At 44.9% G+C, this 23,123-nt stretch overlaps 1 protein-coding gene across 1 annotated transcript in view; it reads right to left on the bottom strand.

The window, feature by feature from the left end:
* Positions 1 to 23,123, bottom strand: part of COL4A5 (collagen type IV alpha 5 chain) — a 125,611-nt gene that overhangs the window by 47,327 nt on the left and 55,161 nt on the right. Inside the window, exons 5-25 of the mRNA XM_077308648.1 lie at positions 22,192 to 22,236; positions 22,016 to 22,078; positions 19,893 to 19,946; positions 17,464 to 17,490; positions 16,238 to 16,318; positions 14,869 to 14,931; positions 14,610 to 14,645; positions 14,491 to 14,532; positions 14,279 to 14,371; positions 13,459 to 13,512; positions 13,298 to 13,354; positions 10,384 to 10,428; positions 10,249 to 10,302; positions 10,115 to 10,156; positions 9,576 to 9,708; positions 9,043 to 9,216; positions 6,022 to 6,105; positions 5,742 to 5,834; positions 4,281 to 4,351; positions 3,985 to 4,176; positions 2,025 to 2,193 (exon numbers count right to left, since the gene is read on the bottom strand). Of these exons, the coding sequence (XP_077164763.1) occupies positions 2,025 to 2,193; positions 3,985 to 4,176; positions 4,281 to 4,351; positions 5,742 to 5,834; positions 6,022 to 6,105; positions 9,043 to 9,216; positions 9,576 to 9,708; positions 10,115 to 10,156; positions 10,249 to 10,302; positions 10,384 to 10,428; positions 13,298 to 13,354; positions 13,459 to 13,512; positions 14,279 to 14,371; positions 14,491 to 14,532; positions 14,610 to 14,645; positions 14,869 to 14,931; positions 16,238 to 16,318; positions 17,464 to 17,490; positions 19,893 to 19,946; positions 22,016 to 22,078; positions 22,192 to 22,236 (1,672 nt within the window). The remainder of the gene's footprint in view (positions 1 to 2,024; positions 2,194 to 3,984; positions 4,177 to 4,280; positions 4,352 to 5,741; positions 5,835 to 6,021; positions 6,106 to 9,042; positions 9,217 to 9,575; positions 9,709 to 10,114; positions 10,157 to 10,248; positions 10,303 to 10,383; positions 10,429 to 13,297; positions 13,355 to 13,458; positions 13,513 to 14,278; positions 14,372 to 14,490; positions 14,533 to 14,609; positions 14,646 to 14,868; positions 14,932 to 16,237; positions 16,319 to 17,463; positions 17,491 to 19,892; positions 19,947 to 22,015; positions 22,079 to 22,191; positions 22,237 to 23,123) is intronic.

Here is a 23,123-nt window from a genome sequence, read left to right as displayed (position 1 = left end):
TTGTGGTACTGTACAATTCTGGAAGAAACTATTAATTCAGATACAAAATATTACAGAATATAAGATTTCATTAAAATGTCTACAGTTTTTCGGAAATATTTGATGTTATTATAATACCTAAAGTACAATTGGAGCTCATTTCATGGTTCTTGTTAGATGTTCAATTCCTAATTGTAGCATTTTGGAAAAACAAAAATACCAATTTAAAAGGTGGTAAAAGATCTGGGATCCAACTGATTTTGAACAAAATCTCAGCCCAGCTCAAAACCATCAACAATCCATGACCTGCAAGTAATTTTACAAATAGATGGCTAACCCTCTTTTTGAATTCACTGGAAAATCTATGAAGAAAATTCACACAAGGCCCCTGAAATACAGCTCCACCCTGGACTTGTTAAGTAGTTAGATCTAGAGCTTTTAAAATATTTCACCAACCACCCAGGTTTTGTATCATGGATCAGTAGTGGAAAGAGCCATCAAGTTGTAGCTGAGTTCGAGTGCCCCTGTAGATTTTTGAAGACAAGTCCCAAGCAGAGGGGGTTTGGCCATTGCCTACCCCTGCCCAGGAACCTGGACTTTCTTGCTGGTCTCCCAGCCAAGCACTAGCCAGGGCTGACCCTGCTGAGCTTCCAAGGTTCGATGAGATAGGGCTAGCTTAACCATCCAGATCAGATGATACGTAAGCAACTCTTTATGTCACGTATGCCTGTTTTGGAACACTGCTAGTTACTACTAGGGCTGAGTGCTTCGGTGTGGTTTGGCAACCTCGGTAATCATTGAAGTCCAAGGCGGCCAGCGCCACAGTACAGAGGGGAGACATCGGCATTGCTGTGCCAGTTGGTGGCTGCACACAGGTGCTGAGCTCTGCGCCTGCATGCAGCTGCCACACCGATGCTAACATTGGGAAGGGCAGGCTATGAAAATAAAGTTACTATTATAATTATTATATTATTATTCTATAAGTCAGCCTCAGATGAGTTCAGGAGATTCTCCATCAAGGTAAATTATTTTTATTCATGGGATTTATATGTTGCTTTCTCAGTGCCACACTCAAGATGGCTAAGAGAATTCCTACCAGTCTAGTCTCGTCTATGCAATCCATTTCCTTTAGACTCCACTGGTGCTGCCAGGCTCAATCGCGTGATCGGGGGCCTCCTTCTGCCCCATTACAGCAGTTATCCCTGTTACATTAGAGATCTTCTTCCCTGTTTACAGAATTCTTTCACAGTATAAATTGGATGTTCACTTGTGTCTTTTGTCTTTGGTGTAGGAGAGCCAGCTTGGCGTAGTGGTTAGGAGTGCGGACTTCTAATCTGGCATGCCGGGTTCGATTCTGCACTCCCCCACATGCAACCAGCTGGGTGACCTTGGGCTCGCCATGGCACTGATAAAACTGTTCTGACCAAGCAGTGATATCAGGGCTCTCTCAGCCTCACCCACCCCACAGGGTATCTGTTGTGGGAGAGGAAAGGGAAGGCGAATATAAGCCGCTCTGAGCCTCCTTCGGGTAGGGAAAAGCGGCATATAAGAACCGACTCTTCTTCTTCTTCTTCTAAAGCACTGTACAACACTCCAGATATACAATAATTGGGGAAGGGGTGTGTGTTAATGCAGAAACTTTACCCATCAAGTTCATCTTGCAAAACTAACAAGCACATTAGTAGCCATAACAGCATTCTTTGTGCTCTGAATTTAAAAAACTGGACTCCTCTAGATGAAGTAATAATGAATGCGTTTAAAATACTCCCATAGACGCTGCTATTGTCCTGTATCTATACGAATACTTCAGTACCAGCTCATTATAAGTTTTCCCTTCTTTTTCTCAGTTCTAGGTTCGCACACAGCTAAAGCATTACACTTTTAAAACAACACCACAAAACTAAATGATGGTTTAAAAATTGTTTTTTTTTGCAAAACAAAGAAAATGGTAGAAAACCCAGAAGTGCGGTGCTAGGCAGGCTGGCTGGTCTTGAACTCAAGGAAGCAAACAATTTGAGGTTTTGCTGCTTAGTAAAATGACTTACCTGGCACTCCAGGGGGTCCTGGCCGCCCAGAAACACCTTGAATTCCCTTTTCGCCAGGAGGGCCTTGTGGCCCAAATCCAGGAGGCCCCGTTGGCCCTCGATCTCCAGGAAGCCCAGGCAAACCAGGGTCCCCTAGGGGGCCCCTCTCTCCCTTGAAAGCAACACTGCCCTAAAAGAACAAGGAAAGACAAAGACGTTACCTAGTACATTCACACTGGAATATGTGAGTTAAATCATGCTTTTATCAACAACCTAATTTAGCCCGCTTGGTGTCGTGGTTAGGAGTGCAGATTTATAATCTCGCAAGCCAGGTTTGATTCTCCACTCCTCCGGGCGATTGTAAGCCGCTTTGAGACTCCTTCGGGCAGAGAAAAGCAGCATATAAGAACCAATTCTTCTTCAGTAATCTCAGGGCTCTCTCAGCTTCCCCTCCCTCACAGGGTGTCTGTTGTGGGGAGAGGAAAGGGAAGGCGATTGTAAGACTCCTTTGGGTAGAGAAAAGCAGCATATAAATACCAACCCCCTTCCTCCTCCCCTCCTTCTCCCCCTCCCGAGCTTCTTGCAGTATAGAGAATACATCATAAGGAGATCCCTGCTGGTTTAGACCATTGCCTACCCCTGCATCCTGTCTCATAGTGGCCAACCAGTTCCTTTGCATGGCCAACGACAGAGTTTAGAGGCTGAAGCAGGTGGCCTCCTGGCTCTGGGATTTGGGGGCTTTAGTAACACTGGGAGTGGAGGCAAATTAATCAAATGAAAGGACTTTAGTAACTATGTCCATTTGGTACCCAAGGGCTTAACAAACAACGTGAAGCCAGCACGCTAATTAATGTGTTTAACCAGACACAACGCCAGACCCACAAGGCAGGCTACAAAGCAGTGTTCGGTGACTGAAAAGCAGTTTCAAAATTTGAACACCCCACCTCTTAGTCAAAAGGCCTGGAAGTTTGGTCAATAAGCTCTGAAAAGTTTGATTCAGAGGCCCGTAATCTATCACTCTGCCTCTGACCTGGATGGCCCAGGTAGCTCCATCTCACCGGAACTCAGCTGCTAAGCTGGGCTGCCCTGGTCAGTACCTAACCGGAGGATGCCCAAGGAAGTCCGAGCTTTCTATGAAGAGGGAGGCAATGGCCTCACAAAGGAAAACACAAACAGAGTAGAAAGAGGTAGAACGTTAAGAGCAGCAACAGAAGACTAGCTAGGGAGACATTGCCCTTCCGCCAGGCACTTGGTTGAGGCCAGGCATAACCAACAACACCTGCAGGGCCCCTCCTCCCTCCCTCCCTCCCTCCCAGAACTCCATCAATGCGCTCTGCTCCTGGACCTGCTTGCACTGTTACATTTATCAGTGAGTAGTATTAATGTTATGGTTATTTATATGTCATGGATTATTTCCTGTACAGTTACTACGTTCTATGTTAACCGCCCTGAGCCTCTAGGGAGGGTGGTATATTAGATAGATAGATAGATAGATAGATAGATAGATAGATAGATAGATAGATAGATAGATAGATAGATAGATAGATAGATAGATAGATAGATAGATAGATAGATAGATAGATAGATAGATAGATAGATAGATAGATAGATAGATAGATAGATAGATAGATAATCATGGTGTATATGTATTTGGTATCACAATGGATTGAGAATACTGCCCATTCCCATTCACTTACTGCAGTGGTTCTCAACATGGGGGTCATGACCTCTCGAGGGGTTGTTTGGCCCTCTCCCGGGGGTTGCTGGTAGCGGTGGCCGCATTACACTGGCCTCCCCCACGCAGCCTCAGAGCTCATGGAAACCGTGGAGGAGGCCAGTGCCACGGTGAGCACCGTGGTGAGCAGGAGTGGTTGTGCCATAAGTGCATGCGCGCCTACCCACGCATGCATGTTCGTGTGCACCGCCGCCGCACCTGCTGTAGGGGTCATGGCATTAGGGTGGTTGAGAACCGCTGACTTACTGGTTCACCCTTTGGTCCAGGAATGCCCGGCTGGCCATCTCTTCCAGGTGGACCGGCGAGTCCAGGGAGACCTGAAGGCCCCGGGAAACCAGGGTCTCCCTTTTCACCTTTCATTCCCGGGAAACCCAGGACTTCTCCAGGGTCACCTTTTGCTCCAGGACGTCCAGGAGAGCCTGTAGGGCCAGGAAAACCCTAGGTAAAAAAAAAAGTTACTATTTCAGTAGGTCACATAGATTCTTCCTAACGCTCTATCTCCAACCCAGTCTTCCCATCAACCAACATTTAAAGGTGCTTACTGGTGAGCCAGGAGGACCGTAAGGACCAGGTAGACCTTTGTCACCCTTGGGGCCGGTCAAACCAAGAGACCCTGATCACAAAGGAAAGAAAACATCTGTGGTAGCAAGAAAACACATCTGTTGACTTGGCCAAAGCAAACCACAAGAATCACAGTGCACGGTTTGATCAAAATCCCGGAAAAGCCATGGGACTCTGTTTGGAAGTGAGGTAGCTGGTTGTGGGAGATATGGCCTTTTCAGCAGTCGTCCCCATGGAAGGCCCTTCCACGCCTTCCCTTCCACGCCTTCCCTTCCACGCCTTCTCCCTTCCACGCCGTTCCTTCCACGCCTTCTCCCTTCCACGCCTTCTCCCTTCCATGCCTTCCCTTCCACGCCTTCTCCCTTCCACGCCTCCCTTCCACGCCTTCCCTTCCACGCCTTCCCTTCCACGCCTTCTCCCTTCCACGCCTTCTCCCTTCCACGCCTTCCCTTCCACGCCTTCTCCCTTCCACGCCCTCTCCCTTCCCAACCTGCCACACCAGGCCAAATCTTGCTTTTAGACATCTCAGCAGTCTCTGAATAGATTTATTGTTTGGGGTGCTGGAAGGTGGGTGGGTTGCCTAAGATTGCTTTGCTTTTCAGCAGACTGTGATTTTCAGTGATAGCTTTTGTTTTCATTGGTACTGCTGTTTTCTAGCATCTTTTTAAACCTACACAACTTGATTTTGTTAGATTTGTGTTTTGTTTGAGATGGTGATGAGAAAAAACTTGGTTTTTTATATGTTTTTTTTGTCTACCGGAAGGAGTCTCAAAGCGGCTTACAAGTGCCTTCCCTTTCCTCTCCCCACAACAGACACCCTGTGAGGGAGGGGAGGCTTTAAGAGCTTCTGTCAGGACTGCTCTGTGAGAACACCACTATCAGTTCTGTGACTAGCCCAAGGTCACCCAGCTGGCTGCGGGTGGAGGATCGGGGATTCAAACCTGGCTCACCAGATTAGAAGCTGCTGATCTTAACCACTGCACTACACGAAGACATTATTGTAACTGGCTATGGGCTGATTTGATAAGCGAAGTATATATTATTCACTGCTTTGGGGCAGTAACAAAAAACAAAGATCCCTGGGAGGAGGTCTGATTTATTTCTGTCTCTGCTGTAGCCACACACACACACACGGCTCTTGTGCAGCACTGACTCTGCTCCCCTCCAGTGTTCAAATTTACAGGCAGCAAAGCAGCAAACCAGTGGGAAACTCATATACCAAAGAGAAAGCAGGTCCCTCGAAGAGTCCAGTTATTTTGGTACTACCGATCTACTAGGCTTGCTCACAAATGTCCAGTATTAACAGTAAACAGTAGCCATGGCTTCTACTGTGTGTACATGGTTACAGCATCTGAATAAGCATCTTCTTGCAACAGTGCTGGTGGTGGTGAGGTGGTAGCCCTAATGTCTATTATAGGTGGATGAAACCAGACATTGCCTACCTGGACTGCCGGGGGGGCCTGGAAATCCCTTCGGCCCTGGGGGCCCAGGAATGCCGGTTCCTATGCAGTTGAAGCAAGTGTCTCCTTTATCACCTGGACACAAAGACACAGAGCAAGGAGGCCAGGACAGTGAAAAGGACTGTCAAGAGTTCAGCTTCCTCTACACATCCGGCATATAGCCCTGCTTGTTAAAGAGGAAGCAGGGCAGTAATCCCCATCAAGCCCATCGAATTCTATATAAACATACATGACGGGAATTAACAGAGTTACGGAACTATACCTTTCTGGCCTCTCTCCCCCATCAATCCTTGCTCTCCTGCACGTCCTGGGAGGCCAGGGGGGCCTCGCTCACAAATCTGGCCAGCTGAAGGGGAAAAGAACAAACTGCATTTTAGAAAAAGAATGCAACTGCAAACTGGAAGGGGAACACTCCCCCATCTACCTATAATTTTTCCGACTGATGGGAGGCATGCCTCACAAAAAAAAGACCACTCATAAATGGAAAAAGGGATAGTTATTCAGCTTCCTTGACAGTCATCCTTAGATGGATCCGTGGCTGATTGACTGACATCATAATTTTGCTTCGAGCACGTTCTGTCTTTCCATTTTTCCAGGAGGAAATTATTACTTGTATCAATTGTGCAGAGCCTCTTGTGGCGCAGAGTGGTAAGGCAGCCGTCTGAAAGCTTTGCCCATGAGGCTGGGAGTTCAATCCCAGCAGCCGGCTCAAGGTTGACTCAGCCTTCCATCCTTCCAAGGTCGGTAAAATGAGTACCCAGCTTGCTGGGGGGTAAACGGTAATGACTGGGGAAGGCACTGGCAAACCACCCCGTATTGAATCTGCCATGAAAACGCTACAGGGCGTCACCCCAAGGGTCAAACATGACTCGGTGCTTGCACAGGGGATACCTTTACCTTTACCTTTATCAATTGTGCATTAGAATGCTAACTGACTTTTGTGGATGTTTGTGCATTTTTAAACTATCTGCCTGTTTCTTGGAGTCTACCTGGTGGTCCATAAAAATGGGCCATCACTAAAAGAATCCTATTGCAACACTGGAGATATAAGTGCCCAGACCCTGTCAATCAATGCACTGAGAAGCTTAAACCTTATAAATATTTGAGCATAAAGCATATAGGTACCAATTACATAAGAACCACAGAACCATATAGTTGGAAGGGTCATCTAGTCCAACCCCCTACATAATGCAGGAAATTCACAACTACCTGCCCACCCACAGTGGCCCCATTTCCATGCCCAGATGATCGTCCCTCCTCCCCCCTCTCCCCCCAAAAAACAACTTCCTGTCAGGCCTGGAAGTAATTTGTCTCTTGATCCCAGAGTAGAAATTGGCATTTCCCTGGACTTTTAGATATTTGGAAAGCTTTTATAGAAACTTTCTAGGGGGTTGGACTAGATGGCCTGTATGGCCCCTTCCAACTCTATGATTCTAAGCTTATGCATAGATTTCCAGCACTGTTATATTTTTATTTCTATGCATATGTCACTTCCCTTTTCTTAGTTGCTGGATTTTGAGATTTTTGAAAGAAATATTTTAAAGTTAATAAAAACATGGTGCTTCAGGTGTTGGTTGTCTCTTGCAGAAAGTTATTTTAATTTGTTTCATATTTATTGATGATACTGTTGTGCACATCATTTTCCAGTGTATCTGCCTTGTGAAATCCTTTCCCACATCCTGGGAACTTTCTACAAAGATTATTCCATAACTGGCCTACTTGCAGCTCAATGCATTTTTTTCCAACTTGTGCATCAGCACATATGTGCCTTGAATTATAACACAAAGAGACAACCTGATGCAATCACACCAAGGAGTTCCTGATTTGTTCAAAACACATGTGCATCAATAACCTGTAAGAGCAGAAATACTCAAAATGAAAAGGTAGTATATATAGCACATATCTCAACAATATCCGGAATTCAAAAATGGAAGAATGGCAGATTGCTCATGTACTGATGTCATTTCAGAAACAAGATCATATAATTCTGAACAAAGCATTCAGGAGCAATTTTGATGGGAAAAGTCTGATCTGTTTCTGTCACAACTCAAACCATCACCATGGCGCTCCCCTCTAATTTTATTTATTCTATTTACTTCATGTACTCCTCACCCTTCTCCCCAATGGGGACTCAAAACGGCTTACATCCTTCTCCTCTCATCCACTTTATCTATACAACAACTCTGTGAGAAAGTTGAATTCTGCTGTTTCCACAGACTTCTACCTCATTAAACAGCAAATATATCTGATAAAGGAGCTTTGCTTTTAAAAAAACAACCCCTCTATATTAAACTAGTTTGCCACACGAAGGTTACATTTTAAATCCCTTTTGAATTTTGGCTCAGCTTGTAAACAAGTTTGGCCTTTCCAAAATGTCCAAACCCCTTCCTGTTTCCCATGAATTTCCTCCCACCAGCAGGATCCTCCACAGAGGCTTGAGAGTGGGAAGACAAAGGTGGGGGAGGGAGAAAGAGAGAGCTTTGTTCCCCTCCGTTCTTGGGAGGCTGAGGAGCCGTCCCAGTTCTCTAAACCGGTTTGGAAAGAACAACTCAATCTAGATCAAAACAGGCAAAGTTCACCCATCTTTAGTTCATGTCTATACTGCATATAATATAAATCAAAACACCCCACACTGAACTTTGCCCAGAGGGTCTTTTTAGTGGCATTCCCACAGCTATGGGGGAAGTATGCCTGGCTCAGAGTCAGTCTTTGGCAAGTTGTGGAAAACTGTTTTATTGAGGATTGCTCTTGACTGATCTAGTCTGGAGTTTTTAAAATCATGGTTTTTATTGTGTTTTTAACATGCTTTATCTTTACTGTAAGCCTCATTCAGTTCTGCAAATGAGCTTTGCTCAACATTTTTGCCATTGCAAAACCCCTGAAACATTCTTCAGGCTTCAAGGAACCCCAGAGGTGGCACCATCAGGCAGAATACAATTGGGAAGCATAGCTGTGAACACGCCCACCTATGGCCCCCTCCCCTTCCTGCCCCAACCAGGCCCACCATTGGCCATGGGGGAGGGGGGGATGGTCAACATGACCATATATGATCATATCATCCAATAAATACCACATTATATATATATATATATATATATATAAATTAATTAACTCCCACCCATTTGGGAAACTTTCCAGGGCTGTCAAAAAAGGGTTTCACAAAACCCTCAAATGAATAATCATTCAACATTTTCCTCCCTAGCCCTCTTTCCAGCTCAAACACATATCTGTTCAAGAGAGGTAAGATTTCAGCACTGGATATTGCAAACATAAAATTACTTACTGGATGGAACACTTGGTCCAGGTGGTCCAGGTGGGCCTGGGGGGCCAGGAGCTCCGGGTCGCCCATCAAGACCAGGTTGTCCAGGAATGGAAACCCCAGGTAGACCTTGATCCCCCTTCTGTCCTCTCTCCCCAGGTAGGCCAGGAGCTCCAGGAGAGCCTACACTGGGGATTCCTACATTGGAAACACACGCAGTTTATCTCAGTATCCCTACTGCTGAAAATAATGATCCCCCCCCGATAAAACACCCCTTATGAAAAATAGACAAAACAGACAAAATAGATGGCGACCTCTTACTCAACCTTCGCTGGTACCCCCCCCCCCATTCAGCCGGAGGGCCAAGCCTTCTTCCACTGGGAGTGAGGAGCCAGATCTAATAGGCATCGAGGGGAATCCTCCGATGGAAACACCGGGACACCACCCTGGCCTCAACTATACGCCTGGCAGAAGAGCTCCGTTTTGCAGGCCCCATGGAAAGTTGACAACTCATGCATCAGGGAATGCTCAGATGTTGAAGACTCTCATTCTCTTACCAGGGGGACCTTGAATGCCAGGAGGTCCCGGTAAACCAGAAAAGCCACGGTCCCCTTTCTCGCCATGATAACCCGGCAACCCTTTGCTTCCTTTGGGTCCCACTGTAGTACTGCCTCCTGGACTCGGAAGTACCTGATATATTCCATGGATGAAGAAAAAGGTTATTCAGAACCTCTGCGAGGCCGGAGATGGCTTTTCAGCCCAGGAGGGAATGCGGGTAGGAACTTTGTGCCTCCCACCCCGCAGCCCCACCAACCTCCATCCCCAGCGGCAAGCAGGGGCATACTGGTGCCAATAGCACCAGAGTGCCTCTGGCTGGGTCGGCGGGGCCGGGAGTCACTGGTCTGCAGGCCAATTGGGACGCACACAGACTGGAAGTAGAGTCCGGACAGGGCCCACCTATGAAGGCCCTGTTCAATTATATATAACACTGAAAGCTGTTACAGATAAGACAAGATCTTTACTGTGAACATCTACCTGGGAAAATTAAACAAGGCACAAAAAGGGAAGAGAAGAATGAATGGACTTCACCACTTACAACCCCAGGTGGGCCAACTGGACCGGTTTCACCCTTCTGACCCTGCCAATGAAGAATTCAGTACATTAATATGAAAACATATTCTCAACTCAAACATTTGCAAATACAGAGGCCTAAGTTATGAATTCACTCACCTTTTCTCCATCTCTGCCAGAAATGCCGGGGATACCAGGATCACCAGGCAAACCCTTCCACAGAGAAACAAAGCCATTAGCAACGTAAAGCATAAAGTTAAAAGGCTGAGAGGGAGGAGAGTGCAATATACTCACAGTCAGACCAGCAGGCCCGGGCTCTCCGTCTTTGCCAGGTTTCCCCTTGGAAATACAAATGGGTATTGAGAAACAGTCAAGCAATACTGAATATGTAGACCAGGGGTAGTCAAACTGCGGCCCTCCAGATGTCCATGGACTACAATTCCCAGAAGCCCCTGCCAGCATTTGCTGGCAGGGGCTCCTGGGAATTGTAGTCCATGGACATCTGGAGGGCCGCAGTTTGACTACCCCTGATGTAGACAATGGTGGGCACAGCACATTCTGCACCTAAGACTTGAATGCACAGTCTTTCTCTCCAATCTGAGCCCTCTACATAAACCCCTGCAAGCAGGATGCCCTTGTTGTTATTAATTAAAGCAACATCCCACTCTGACAAGGAGAGAATATAAACAATATAGGCAAGTGAGAAAAGAATGCAGCAATGGAAAAGCAACAGCGGGCCGACTCAACAGATGATCCCAGGAGCACAGCATGTATGCACACATATGCATTTCTGATAGTGCTGAACAGAATACTACCTGTACCAAGATTATCTTACACTTCTTATCCTGTTTCACAATTAGTGTGACTGCAGTGAGGAATCACAGCCCTATTAAAATCTATCCATAGGTGAAAATCCTGCCCCATCTCTACTTGCTGAAATACTCTTCACCAAGGTCCCATTTCTTGGGGGGTTTTCTTCTGTTCTGTTGTTTTCAGACTATTTGCTCTAATCTAGGGATAGTCTGCACATGGCTTTTTACCCACTCCCAGTCTGAATAAATCCCTCCCATCTACACTGAATTCAATTTGCATTTTGATTTTGGGTGCTTTACATTTCCCTCTGCAACATGCATGATTGATCCTGAAATTTCCCCCGCAATATCCAGAAGTGGATATAAGCCTCGATATTTGAAAACGCAGCATCAGGAAGTGTGCAGATTTCTGTTTTGTTTTGTTTCCAATGAACTCCCTTCTCCATGCCTTGCAGCAAAGCAGTCTTCCCTGATTGGCCAGGGCGTCAGTTCAAAGACTTCCTGGTTCCCAGTTGCAAGGTTTCTTTTAAAGTGACTGCGCTCCAGAAGCCCTAACTTTTCTAATCAGAGATTTGCCTCTTGGATTTATTCCCCCCTCCTCTGCTGTCTCCAATCCTCCCCCCCCCCCATTCAAGAAAAGAAAAAGGCTCCTGCTGTGCTTGGCTCATCCCCTTCCCGTTCTGAGTGTCCCCAATCAAGTGCAGAACACTTTCTGTTTCAACTGGGGGGAGGGTCATAGAGCTGAGTTCAAATCGATTTGGATTCAGCAAGAAAAAACAAAGTTAGTGTAGAATCAGCCCTAGTCTGTTTCTCTTCCCAGTGTTCCTGAATGATTAGCTAATTATCTGGCTTTGTTTCAGCGGTAAAGTGCTTAAGGATTTTATTTCTACTTTGTAGCCAGGAAAAGTTATGATTTAAAAAAAATGCTTCTGATTGTAGCAGCCCAATTCTCATCAATAATTATTATAAAGATTGTATAATAAGTCAGGTTGTGTTGGTCTGAAGATGCAGGACAAAATCTGAGTCTAGTGGCACCTTTAAGACCAACATATTTGATTCTGGGTTGACTCTCTATACATTGAAACAGCCAGTAGCTCTGGCAAATTATAAAGTATACAAGTCTCGCTTCCTTTCCTCCAAGGAACAAGAACTAATAATTTATAATTAATTCCCGAATGCGGAAGAACCAATTAATACCAAGTAAGAGATGATGAAATAATTAATTATACTGGAAGGAGAAGGGACAATAGCTTTGAAAAACATCAGTAGTGCTTTAACTGTCCACAAAAGATTGATATAGCAATCATGGTTTAAGTTTTAAAACACCTTCTGAAATTCTGAAAAAAAGCAGAAAGGCAATACAGCTATCTCTTCCTGAACTTGTGGACATGAGGCACCAATTGACTCATTTTGGGGCCTAACTATCGGGTATGGCTTCTAGAGTGTTTTACGTTCAAATGGATGTGTGAGGGGAGCTGTGGGAACTGAACATTGATAACGGGCAACAGTTCTAGGGGGTTTCAGTCTTAGCAAACATTTAAGGATGCTTGTTTGGCTGTAACTTCAATGAAGAGATTTTCTTCAACACAGTCTGCTCAATGGGAGCAACTGATTGGACTCTCACACAAGCTCCTAAGACAGTTTTAGATTGGAAAAACATTGTGGCAGAGATTTAGCCTTCTCTTGACCCTTATGATGCAGGTATTTGAACAAAACTGATCCCACATACACCTGTTTTTAAAAATGCTGGAAGCTCCAAAGAACTCCCAGAATCTCAACAGGTTTGAATCCAGGTTCAGGAGTAGTCAACCAGGGGTAGCCAGCAAACGCTGGCAGGAGCTCATGGGAATTGTAGTCCATGGACATCTGGAGGACCACAGGTTGACTACTCCTGCTCTATACCACACGGGTACCTGCAGAAATCACACTGGCATCTTAATCAGATCAAAGACAACTGGAGGATCTGTTGCAGTCTTTCAGTTTTGTTAATTTCCCTTATATTTTCAAGCAATGTATTGGTGGCTACCACATTTCTACTGGACACTGCAGGCTGGCAGAATCACACCATCCTATTGTGTCCTCCCCCACATGTCCATTCAAAAATTTCAGAACAATCGCAGATCATGGTCTGTTATCCAACTGGAGTCTAGAAAAGACTGATTCTACACAGTTACTGACTATATGGTATACAGTTTGCAGTATCTAGTTTGAATGTGGCTCCAGGAAGCTATAGTTGCTCCAGATTAATGAATCCAGAGCCAATCTGTTGTTGTGTCCATGCTATTGTAAGTAGACCATAGGAGAAAGGAAATGCTCTTACCAAGTATTTGATGGCAAATTCCAAAAGCTATACAAGGTTTGGAAAGATAAATGTTGGGTTCAAATAAGTTACTTACTCTTTTGCCTGGTTCTCCTTGCTCACCTTTTTCACCTTTTCCGCCACCTGGATAGCCCTGGAAACAAACAAACAAAAACGGCCAGACGATTAAATCACAAATGTACAGACCTTGTAGTTCTGCACCACAACTTCACAGATAACATTTTTGAAGTTACTTACAGGAGGACCTTGTGGCCCAGGGGGGCCTGGGGGACCCTGGTCACCTGGAACACCCTGTCAGTCATGAGAAATAAGATGTAGTTTAAAATCCACACGTGCTGAAGGCAAGAAGAGGTTTGCCATTGCCTGACTCTGCCCAGTAACCCTGGAGTTAATTGGTGGTCTTCCCATCCAAGTATTTATAAGGCTGAAACCTGGTTATTTTCCAGGATAGGGCTACGAAGGAGAAGAGTTGGTTCTTATATGCCACTTTTCTCAACCCAAAGGAGTCTCCAAGCGGCTTACATTCACCTTCCCTTTCTTCTGCCCACAACAGACACCCTGTGAGGTGGGTGAGGCTGAGAGAGCCCTGATATTCCTGATTGGTCAGAACAACTTTATCAGCGCCTTGGCGAGCCCAAGGTCACCCAGCTGGTTGCATGTGGGGAAGTGCAGAATCGAAACCGGCTCGCCAGATTAGAAGTCCACACTCCTAACCACTGCACCAACCTGGCTCTCTCTATCTGGCCAACACCAAAAATACCCCTAATGTACCAATCAGATCACAATTCAGCTTTGTGCAAACAGAAATACCCTCAAGTCAAGGATTTGATCAGCCTTTCTCATGATGGATTAACTTTTAATAATAGAATGAGCACATGAATACAGGCCGGGGATAACCACACAGGGCCTTGCTATCTGTCTGCTGCTTTTGGATTTACAGGATGGCTTAATTAACTGGACTTCTGGGAGCCCTTCTCAGGATGCTCTAATGTCATTGGGAGTTCCTGCAAAGATAGTAGACAAACAGCTGGCCAGCAGAGCATCTCCTCTCACTCACCGGATCTCCTTTCTGAAACTCCACGTCGTTTGGCCTTTTCTGTTCCCCAATCTGTCCTGGTGGCCCTGGGGGTCCTTGCAGCCCCTGTTCACCCTGATTCCCCAAGAGAGAGCATACCATATTAGTTTCATCAACCCTTCCAGCATTAAAGAGACAGCGCTAGGCAAATTGTTGGGTCAACTGCCTCAGTCAACTCAGAGTCCCACGCTTACCTTTTCTCCCTTGGGTCCCTGGAAGTTCAAGCCCATATTGCCCTATGAAGAGATAAAAGGCAGTCAAGGACACAAAGCAGGGCAGCAGCAAATAAACATGCAAAAAAGGCAAGAGGTACCTTTGGGCCCGGAAATCCTGGGGAACCAGGAAGACCCTGTTAAATATAAAGAATGAATGAATGAATGAATGAATGAATGAATGAATGAATGAATGAATGAATGAATGAATGACAAGCACAGTAAGAGAGTGGAATGATGGCCCTTGCCCTCCCCACACTTCTGAAAGCGCTTGAGAATCTCCTGCTCAGCAGCTTGGATTCTCATCTGGTGCCACCAAACTGTTCTACAGGCTCGTCAGAGGAAGTCAAGGAAACGTACCATCAAACCTGGTGGCCCAGGAGGACCACTGGGACCTTGCACTCCGATGGGACCTGGGGGGCCCTGGAAGGAGGAGAGAACAGCAAGTTAAGGGTTTCTTGGCATGAGGGGAAAATACAGGGGATCCCACGGCTGCCGATCCTTCAAACCACCATTTGATAGATTAGAAACAAGCTGCAAGCTCTCACACTGTCCTCCGCAACACAACTGCATGGTTTCCCATTCAATTTACATTTTAACACTAATCACAGCGTACCGTGTAGTCCAGATCCACTGACTGTGGCCCTCTGTTCCCACAGCAAAACATGATTTCTAGTTCTGGTTTGAAAAGGAAGTCCTAACCTCAGGGTGCTGTTTCAGAACTGTGAGAGAGTCAGAGACCCAAAAGAAAACTGTTGCTACTCACTCAAACGGCAAGTATTTGGTTTCAGAAGCAATTCCCCTGCAATCACAGCTTCCAAACCGGAGGTTGTGAACACATGGCACTGAATGCTTCTGCCCAATGAGCCCAATAACATTTATCAGTGGCCAAAGGATATGGTGTGGCCAAAACCCCTGTCAGGCATGTATTACTCTACTAAGAACACAATCCTCTGGTCAAAAAAACCAGTTAAGGCTCTCTGCTGCCTTCTTGTGGCCCTTCACTCAACAGCAGCTTGCAAACTTGTAGTAAACTCCTTGTAGTCAAAATTGTAGTCATGTTTGAGCTTCTTGGAAGGGGGAGAGTCTCCAGTTTGGAACACTGCATTAGCCTGTAAAATAACGCTCTGCAACAGCCATTCTGAACAGGGGCCATATTAATTGCTAGAAAGTGTGACTTTCATCAAGGGAAAGAAACAGAGATCACGAAGTCCCTTCCTTTGTGTGCGCTTGAATTAATGCATTCTTTAAAAAATGAACGCACATGCTTTTCTTGGTAGAATGTTCTAGAAATCTGTCATATATATATGACAAAGAACATTGAGTGTAGTTATCTTTTTTCCCGCCTAACCCAGGGGTAGTCAAACTGCGGCCCTCCAGATGTCCATGGACTACAATTCCCAGAAGCCCCTGCCAGCATTCGCTGGCAGGGGCTTCTGGGAATTGTAGTCCATGGACATCTGGAGGGCCGCAGTTTGACTACCCCTGGCCTAACCCATTGTGCAAGCGGCCAGCCTACTGCAGGGAGCCATCGTACCCGAGAAGAGCTCCTAAAAGACTTGTGACCAAATAAAGTTTGAGGATGGCTGTGCTAGGACATTGAGGTATTAATTTTAAGGATCTTTATTTTGCTTCACAAGCACAGGCCTGCCAGGTAGGAGGCAATAAAATACATTCTCTTTAGAAGCACAAAACCTTCCATCGCTCTGTCTGACGCTTGTCAACTTACTGATATTCCTGGAAGACCTGGAAATCCTGGATCGCCTTTTTGTCCTGGCAGTGGAGATGTGATTATTTCCCCAGGTTCACCCTAAAAGGCACAAGAAAATTAGACTAAGAAAATCGACAAGCTGCCTGCCACAAAGGAAGATCTGAGCTAGATTAAACATGCTCTAGTATATTGGAGCCAGTCTTAGGTGCAGATGGGGGCTGTTGAGCTGAGGGGAAGGAGGCTGGTTACAAATTTGAGGTGTTTCATAGCCAGGTGAACTGTAAGTGTGGATTTTAACTGGGATTTTATTGTGGAGCTTTTGCCCATCACAAGCCAGCTAGCTTGGGAGTGGCGGGAAACAAATCCAATCAATCAACCAATCAATCAGATAGATAGAAATTTTATTACGGTTTGCACCAGACATAAACCAATCAATCAACGAACAGACAAACAGCAAAGGTTTATTTCACAGAAATGAACATATTTAATGAGGTAAATATGATGTGTGGAAAATAACTTATGATGTACAAAGCAAACCCGGTTCTCAAGCCAAGGAAATAAACCCTAAGGGATGTTCCCACTTTCTCTGGTCAGGTTACCTCAGCAGGTTCAAGACACCTCTCCACAAAGCCAATACACACCAGTTGGGAATGATGGACCCTTACAAGGATGCTCATTTGGACCACTAAAACCAGCTTCCTTCCCACAGCTGACCCCCAAATTATGGCTAAGCTTTCCAGAGACATTGAATTCCCATCCTCAAGTAAAAATGGTTTCCATCCCCTTTTAACCGGAGCCTAGTCCAGCCCTGCCCAACCAGCAGAGGACCCTGGGGTCTGATTGGCTGGCAATCACTTGGATTTTCATGAGGCCTAGAACTGAGTCAGACTTTTAAGGATCACAGCCATTCATTGTCCACCAATGCAAAATAACACATACAATAATTGGAGGAAATACAACTCAAATTACCATTCTCAGATAAAACATAAAAACGCTTTCCCACCAAATTACCAGATTAGGCAACACTGCTAGAAAGTGATCACTAGAAATCAATGCTGTGGAAGTCAGATAGGCTGGCTACAGAGCAGGTGCATGTTGCTACTTTCCTTTCATCAGATTAAAGTTGAGGGTTTAATTTTAATTATTTTTCTTGTCCTCCATAAACACAGATTTGTGAGGAAGCGAGCAATGAAATGCATAATTCAACCCCCTAGCAATTAGTTTCAGAAGCACAAAGCACTTACCTTCATACCTGGTATGCCAGGAGGACCCTGCATTAAGAAAAACAGAAGAAAAAGTATTCATATCTCATAGTAGAGAATTAGTAGCAAAACGTAACTTTGGTCTTGTTTTGAAAGATGCAACATTTCGGGAGCAGGACAACGAGAAGTTTCAAACATTTTCATGTTTCCAAGCTGCTCTTGAAAAGAAATCCCCTACTACCTTGAAGCTATGAGCTATGCCGTGCAGGGCCACCCAAGACGGACAGGTCATAGCAGAGAGCTCTGACAAAAGGTGATCCACTGGAGAAGGAAATGGCAAACCACTCCAGTATCTTTGCCATGAAAACTCTATGGACAGTTCCAAAAGGCAAAACGATATGATGCTGGAAGATGAACCCCTCAGGTTGGAAGGTGTCCAATATGCTACTGGGGATGAGCAGACGGCTAGTACGAGTAGCACCAGAATGAATGAAGCGACGGGGCCAAAGCCGAAAGGACCCTCAGTTGTGGAGGTAACTGGTGGCGAAAAGACAGTCCGATGCTGTAAAGACTTTTTTTCCATAGGAACCTGGAACATCAGATCCATGAATCAAGGCAAGCTGGACGTGGTCAAACAAGAGATGACAAGACTGAACATCGACATTGTAGGAATCAGTGAACTAAAATGGACAGGAATGGGTGAATTTAATTCAGATGACCATCAGGTATACTACTGTGGACAAGAATCTTGCAGAAGAAATGGAGTAGCCTTCATAATCAATAAGCGAGTAGGAAAAGCAGTCTTGGGATACAATCCCCAAAATGACAGAATGATCTCAGTTTGAATCCAAAGCAAACCATTCAACATCACAGTAATCCAGGTCTATGCCCCAACCACTGCTGCTGAAGAGGATGAAGTTGACCAGTTCTATGAAGCCCTACAACACCTTCTAGAAGCAACGCCAAAAATGATGTGCTTATCATCATGGGGGATTGGATTGCTAAAGTAGGAAGCCGAAAGATAACCAGAATAACAGGCAAGTTTGGCCTTGGAGTACAAAATGAAGCAGGGCACAGGCTGGTAGAATTTTGTCAAGAGAATACAATAGTCATAGCAAACACTCTTTTCCAACAACTCAAGAGATGACTCTACACATGAACATCACCAGACGGTCAACACAGAAATCAGATTGACTATGTGCTCTGCAGCCAAAGATGGAGAAGTTCTATACAGTCAGTAAAAACAAGACCAGGAGCTGATTGTGGTTCAGCTTCTTGTTGCAAAATTTGTGGTTCAGTAAAAACAAGACCAGGAGCTGATTGTGGTTCAGCTTCTTGTTGCAAAATTTAGGCTTAAATTGAAGAAAGTAGGGAAAAGCACTAGGCCACTCAGATATGAACTAAATCATAACCCCGACGAATATACGTAGAGGTGACAAACAGATATAAGGAATTAGATCTGATAGACAGAGTGCCTGAAGAACTATGGATGGAGGTTCGCAACATTGTACAAGAGGTAGCAACTAAAACTATCCCAAAGAAAAAGAAATGAAAGAAATCAAAATGGCTGTCTGAGGAAGCTTTACAAATAGCTAAGAAGAGAAGGGAAGTGAAAGGCAAGGGAGAAAGAGAAAGATATTAGGTCATAGCCCCCTTCCTCTATTACGACTACTAGCTCCCCCAGTTGTTTCTCATACTCTGTGCATTGGTGTAGAGACATCATAGTCCATCCTTTGTGTGCCTCATGATTTTGGTTTTTGAACTTCATTGTAAGCTAGTAGTTCCCTGCTTATGTAACATTCCCTGTAGATTTGAGATCTTCTCATCTTGAGATCTTGCGTTCACACCAAATTCTGATTTTACGTCTCGCTCCCCCTTTGTGCCTAGTTTAAAGACCGCTTCACCAGGTGTGCAAGGATTCTCCCAAAAATACTTTTTCCATCTCTTGTGAGGTTCTGTCCCTTAATCTACTGCCCATTGGCTCAGTAGAATGCGTTCTAGTATTTTGGGAGAAAAAGCAGAGGCCCAGTCTGCTGCTTGTGCAGCTTCCTCTTTGACTGATCCAGATATGTTAACTCTCAAATACTAGTAACCCCAATTTCTCCCAGCAACCCCAACTGAGGAAAAAACTATGGGAATTGGCTTGGTTAATGGAAGTGAAGGTGAGGAGGAAAAAAAGCTGCACCTCCAGCCCACTAGTTTGCACTACTTCTAACCTGAGGGAATTGCTAGGGGGGCAAAATAAAGGAAAAAACTGACTCTTCAGACTCCTTTAATCTCCTTCTAAACTTTACAAATAAGAACTCAAAATAACAAGGAAGGATGGGAAGTCAAAGCAAGACACACATGCATAAACCCCCTAAAACAGAGCGGACAGATAGCGGGCTAGGTGGATCCATGGCCTTTTCAAACATTCAAGAGTCCCAAGAAAAGGCTTTCTTTTCCCTGCAATGGAAGTTCCTCTCACTTACTGGGGGGCCCTGTAAGCCTGGAAAACCTGGACCACCAGTGTAGCCGCGTTCTCCCTGTGGAAGATGAGAAGAAAACTTTAATATGCTGTTGAAGACAGCAGGAAGTTTCACAAATATTCAGAAAACACTTTGAAACAGGAAGCAGTATTGGAACAAACCAGGGGCTAGAACTGATTATTTAAAACCTGAGTAATTAAGTTGTAATAAAATATCCCCGGTCCTTCCTTATGCGGCTGGGATAATACAATAGCTAAGCTACAAATCAGGAATGCCCTGCTTTAAATTTCATTTCTGCCATAAACATGGCCTCAGACAGCCCAACTGCATATTCCCCCCTCTGCAATATGGAGATAAAAAAATACTCATCTGCTTTGAAAGGATACTGCAAGATCAAGTATATGACCACTCAAAGAGCTAAACAAATGCTAAATACTACCCTGTGGTGTAGTAGCCTCTAGTCACAGAGCTGTACTAAGAACTGGGAGTCCTGGGTTCAAATTTTCACTGCCATGAAACCTTGCTTGATGACCCTGGGCCAGCTGCATTCTTGCAAAGTTTTTGAGAGGATAAAATGGAGGAGGAGAGAATGACATAAGCTGTTTTGGTCCCACAGGGCAGATAGGCACAGTATAAATAATGTAAACAAAGCAATAATATTATAGGCCATCTGTCTAAAACTTCTGGAAAACACCAGCAAGATAAGGGAAATTATACACATGGCGATAAAAAAATAATCAGATTTGCCCAGCTTGTTAATGGCTGCACTCAGGCAAATGAAAGGGTTTTCCATAGCTGCTCCAGCCACTGGAGGATCAGGAGCCCTGGTAAGCAGCTGGCTTTTGGTTCCATTTCCCCTTCAAACATTCACTTTTGAATTCTCACTTCTCTCCCCTACCCTGGCTCTCCTTCTATTCCCATTCCGTTATTCTGTGGCAAAGGGAAGAAGGGAGGTATTGCGTTTCATTCCACTTCCTGAGGCAGCCATTTTTGTTTGGCTCTTCCTCCTATGGAAGCCATTTTAGGTTTGGCTTCACCTTCTGTGGCAGCCATTTTGGGTGCTGCTCACCACCACCTCATGTTCCAAAGGTCCCCTTACTTATAAAAGATTGAGGACCCTATCCTACTGAAAATGTAACAAGATCTCTAACAAGATTAGCACTGTTACATTGATTTCTATACATGCTCAAAACACTCCCTGTTCAATTTCTCAGGAACCTTCACAACAATCATGTAAGGCAGCCCAATATTATCATCCTGAGATGCAGGGCTGAAGCCAAGAGAGAGACAGATACAGAGAAAGATAGAGAGAGATGCTTGGGTTAAGCTGGCAAGAGACATTGTGGTTGAAGGGAGATCTGAACCTGGGACATTCTGACTCACATTTGACTCTTTTCCAACACTAGCTCATCCTACCAGTCTTCAGATATATTAAAAAAGACAGAAACAAACAATTTTTTTACAGCTGCGTGTTTTAGAAAACTCTAGAAGAAAAGAGGTCCAACAGGGAAAGTTCAACCTGCTATCTATAACCTGACAGGCCCACAGGATTACACTGGCCATGCTAAGACAGCTAACAGAATACAAACAGACTTGGCCAGTTGTGCAACCCTGTGGTTTAAATGGGGCAAAATACCAGGTCCTGAATGCGATTGTGGTGCAAGCTACCTAACTACTGTCCATCTGTCGAAGGAACGTGAACATCAAACCTTCCAGGGATATTTGTCAGATCTCTTTGTCCTCTCCCCAGCCACAACTGAATGGACTAAACACTTAGATATTAGTATTTAGGGGGGTTGCCCAATCTGTCTGCGCAATCATTGGACCTAATCATTGGCTCTGTATTTTATATTATTATAGATGCTTCCTGAGTGTAACTCTGTCGTATGACATGCTAAATAAATTGAGAAAATAATGGTGCTCAGAATGTGGCAACTCTCCAAGGAAGCACAGCACAGAACTGGAGTGGAATCTCCAAGAAATATCGGCGATATGGTTACAGATTCCTGCGATTCCTTCAAGAGAAACACGCTGGGCTGCTGATGGTCTTCTGCTGTGATGAACAGAACAGCTCTGTTCCCTACCAGCATAGCAGAGCTATACATTTCAAAACAAGCCAGTCCTACCTTTGTTCCATTGCATCCTGGGATACCTGGAAGTCCCGGAGGCCCATCCTGACCTGGTAGCCCCTGTAAGGTGGAGGGAAAGTTACCACGATCGCATTACAATAAATTCTGTGCCTTAGCTTGACACGAAAGTATATGAATTCTGATGTAATGATCATTTTTTAAAGTCTACTTACAGGAACACCTGGAGTTCCTGGAAATCCTGGCAAACCTGGAAGCCCCTGTAGATGGGAAATAAGCAGGCTTTTATATAAATAAAACATATTATTTAATAATATAAATAATATAAATACAGCAGAGAAGTATTGCTTCTAAAATGTAAGGGCGGGTATGACTGGATGAATCTTTATCAAGAAATCCCTCTCCAACTGACTACAGAAGACAGGTCCTTTTTGGTGGCTGTACCTGCAGCTCTTTTTCCAAGTATGTTTACTTGGCATGTTCTCTGCTATCCTTTAGGTACATACAGTGGCCTGTCCTGTTTGCCTGAGCTTCTAGTGATTAATGCAGTTATCTGTTTACTGTGATGATTTTAATTTACAGCTGTGTTGACCAAAAGGATCTGGGATAAGAATGTCATGTCCCTGACCATTTATGCACTGGAGGTTTCATGTTGGGCTGCAGGCTGGAGTTTTAGTTGTGCCAGGTTGCCCCACCTCTTCCTGCACCAACATGGGGGAGCATTTGGCCTGGTGCACCTCATCCACCCCCAATTTGTGCTCCTGACAGGGGGGTGGGGTAGTGAAGTTCCCAGTGCATAAATGGTCCCTGGGGTGCACACCTGTGATGGCCCAAAAGCAAACACAGCCTCTCCGTAGTGTGGACTTCTAAAGTAGCTTTACTGGGATTCCAGGGGAGCGACTACAGGAATTTGCCATTATTGAGGAACACCGCTGAAGATGCTTTACAGAGTACTCCCGGAAAACATATACCCTCAGCTCCCAGCCCCCCTTCCATGGGATTTGCATGCTAAAAGGCATTCCCACGGAAAGCAGTTTTATCTAAACTACAAAGTGAAACTATTCTTCAAACATTTTAGCAACGAGATGTGAAGAGCCAGGTGAGGTCATGTGTATTCCTTACACCACTAAACATCCCCAACCATAAA

The sequence above is a fragment of the Paroedura picta genome, chromosome 13, assembly GCF_049243985.1.
Source record: "Paroedura picta isolate Pp20150507F chromosome 13, Ppicta_v3.0, whole genome shotgun sequence".
Taxonomy (NCBI): domain Eukaryota; kingdom Metazoa; phylum Chordata; class Lepidosauria; order Squamata; family Gekkonidae; genus Paroedura; species Paroedura picta.
The sequence above is the reverse complement of the archived record's forward strand: the minus strand, read 5'-3'. Positions and strand labels throughout refer to the sequence as shown.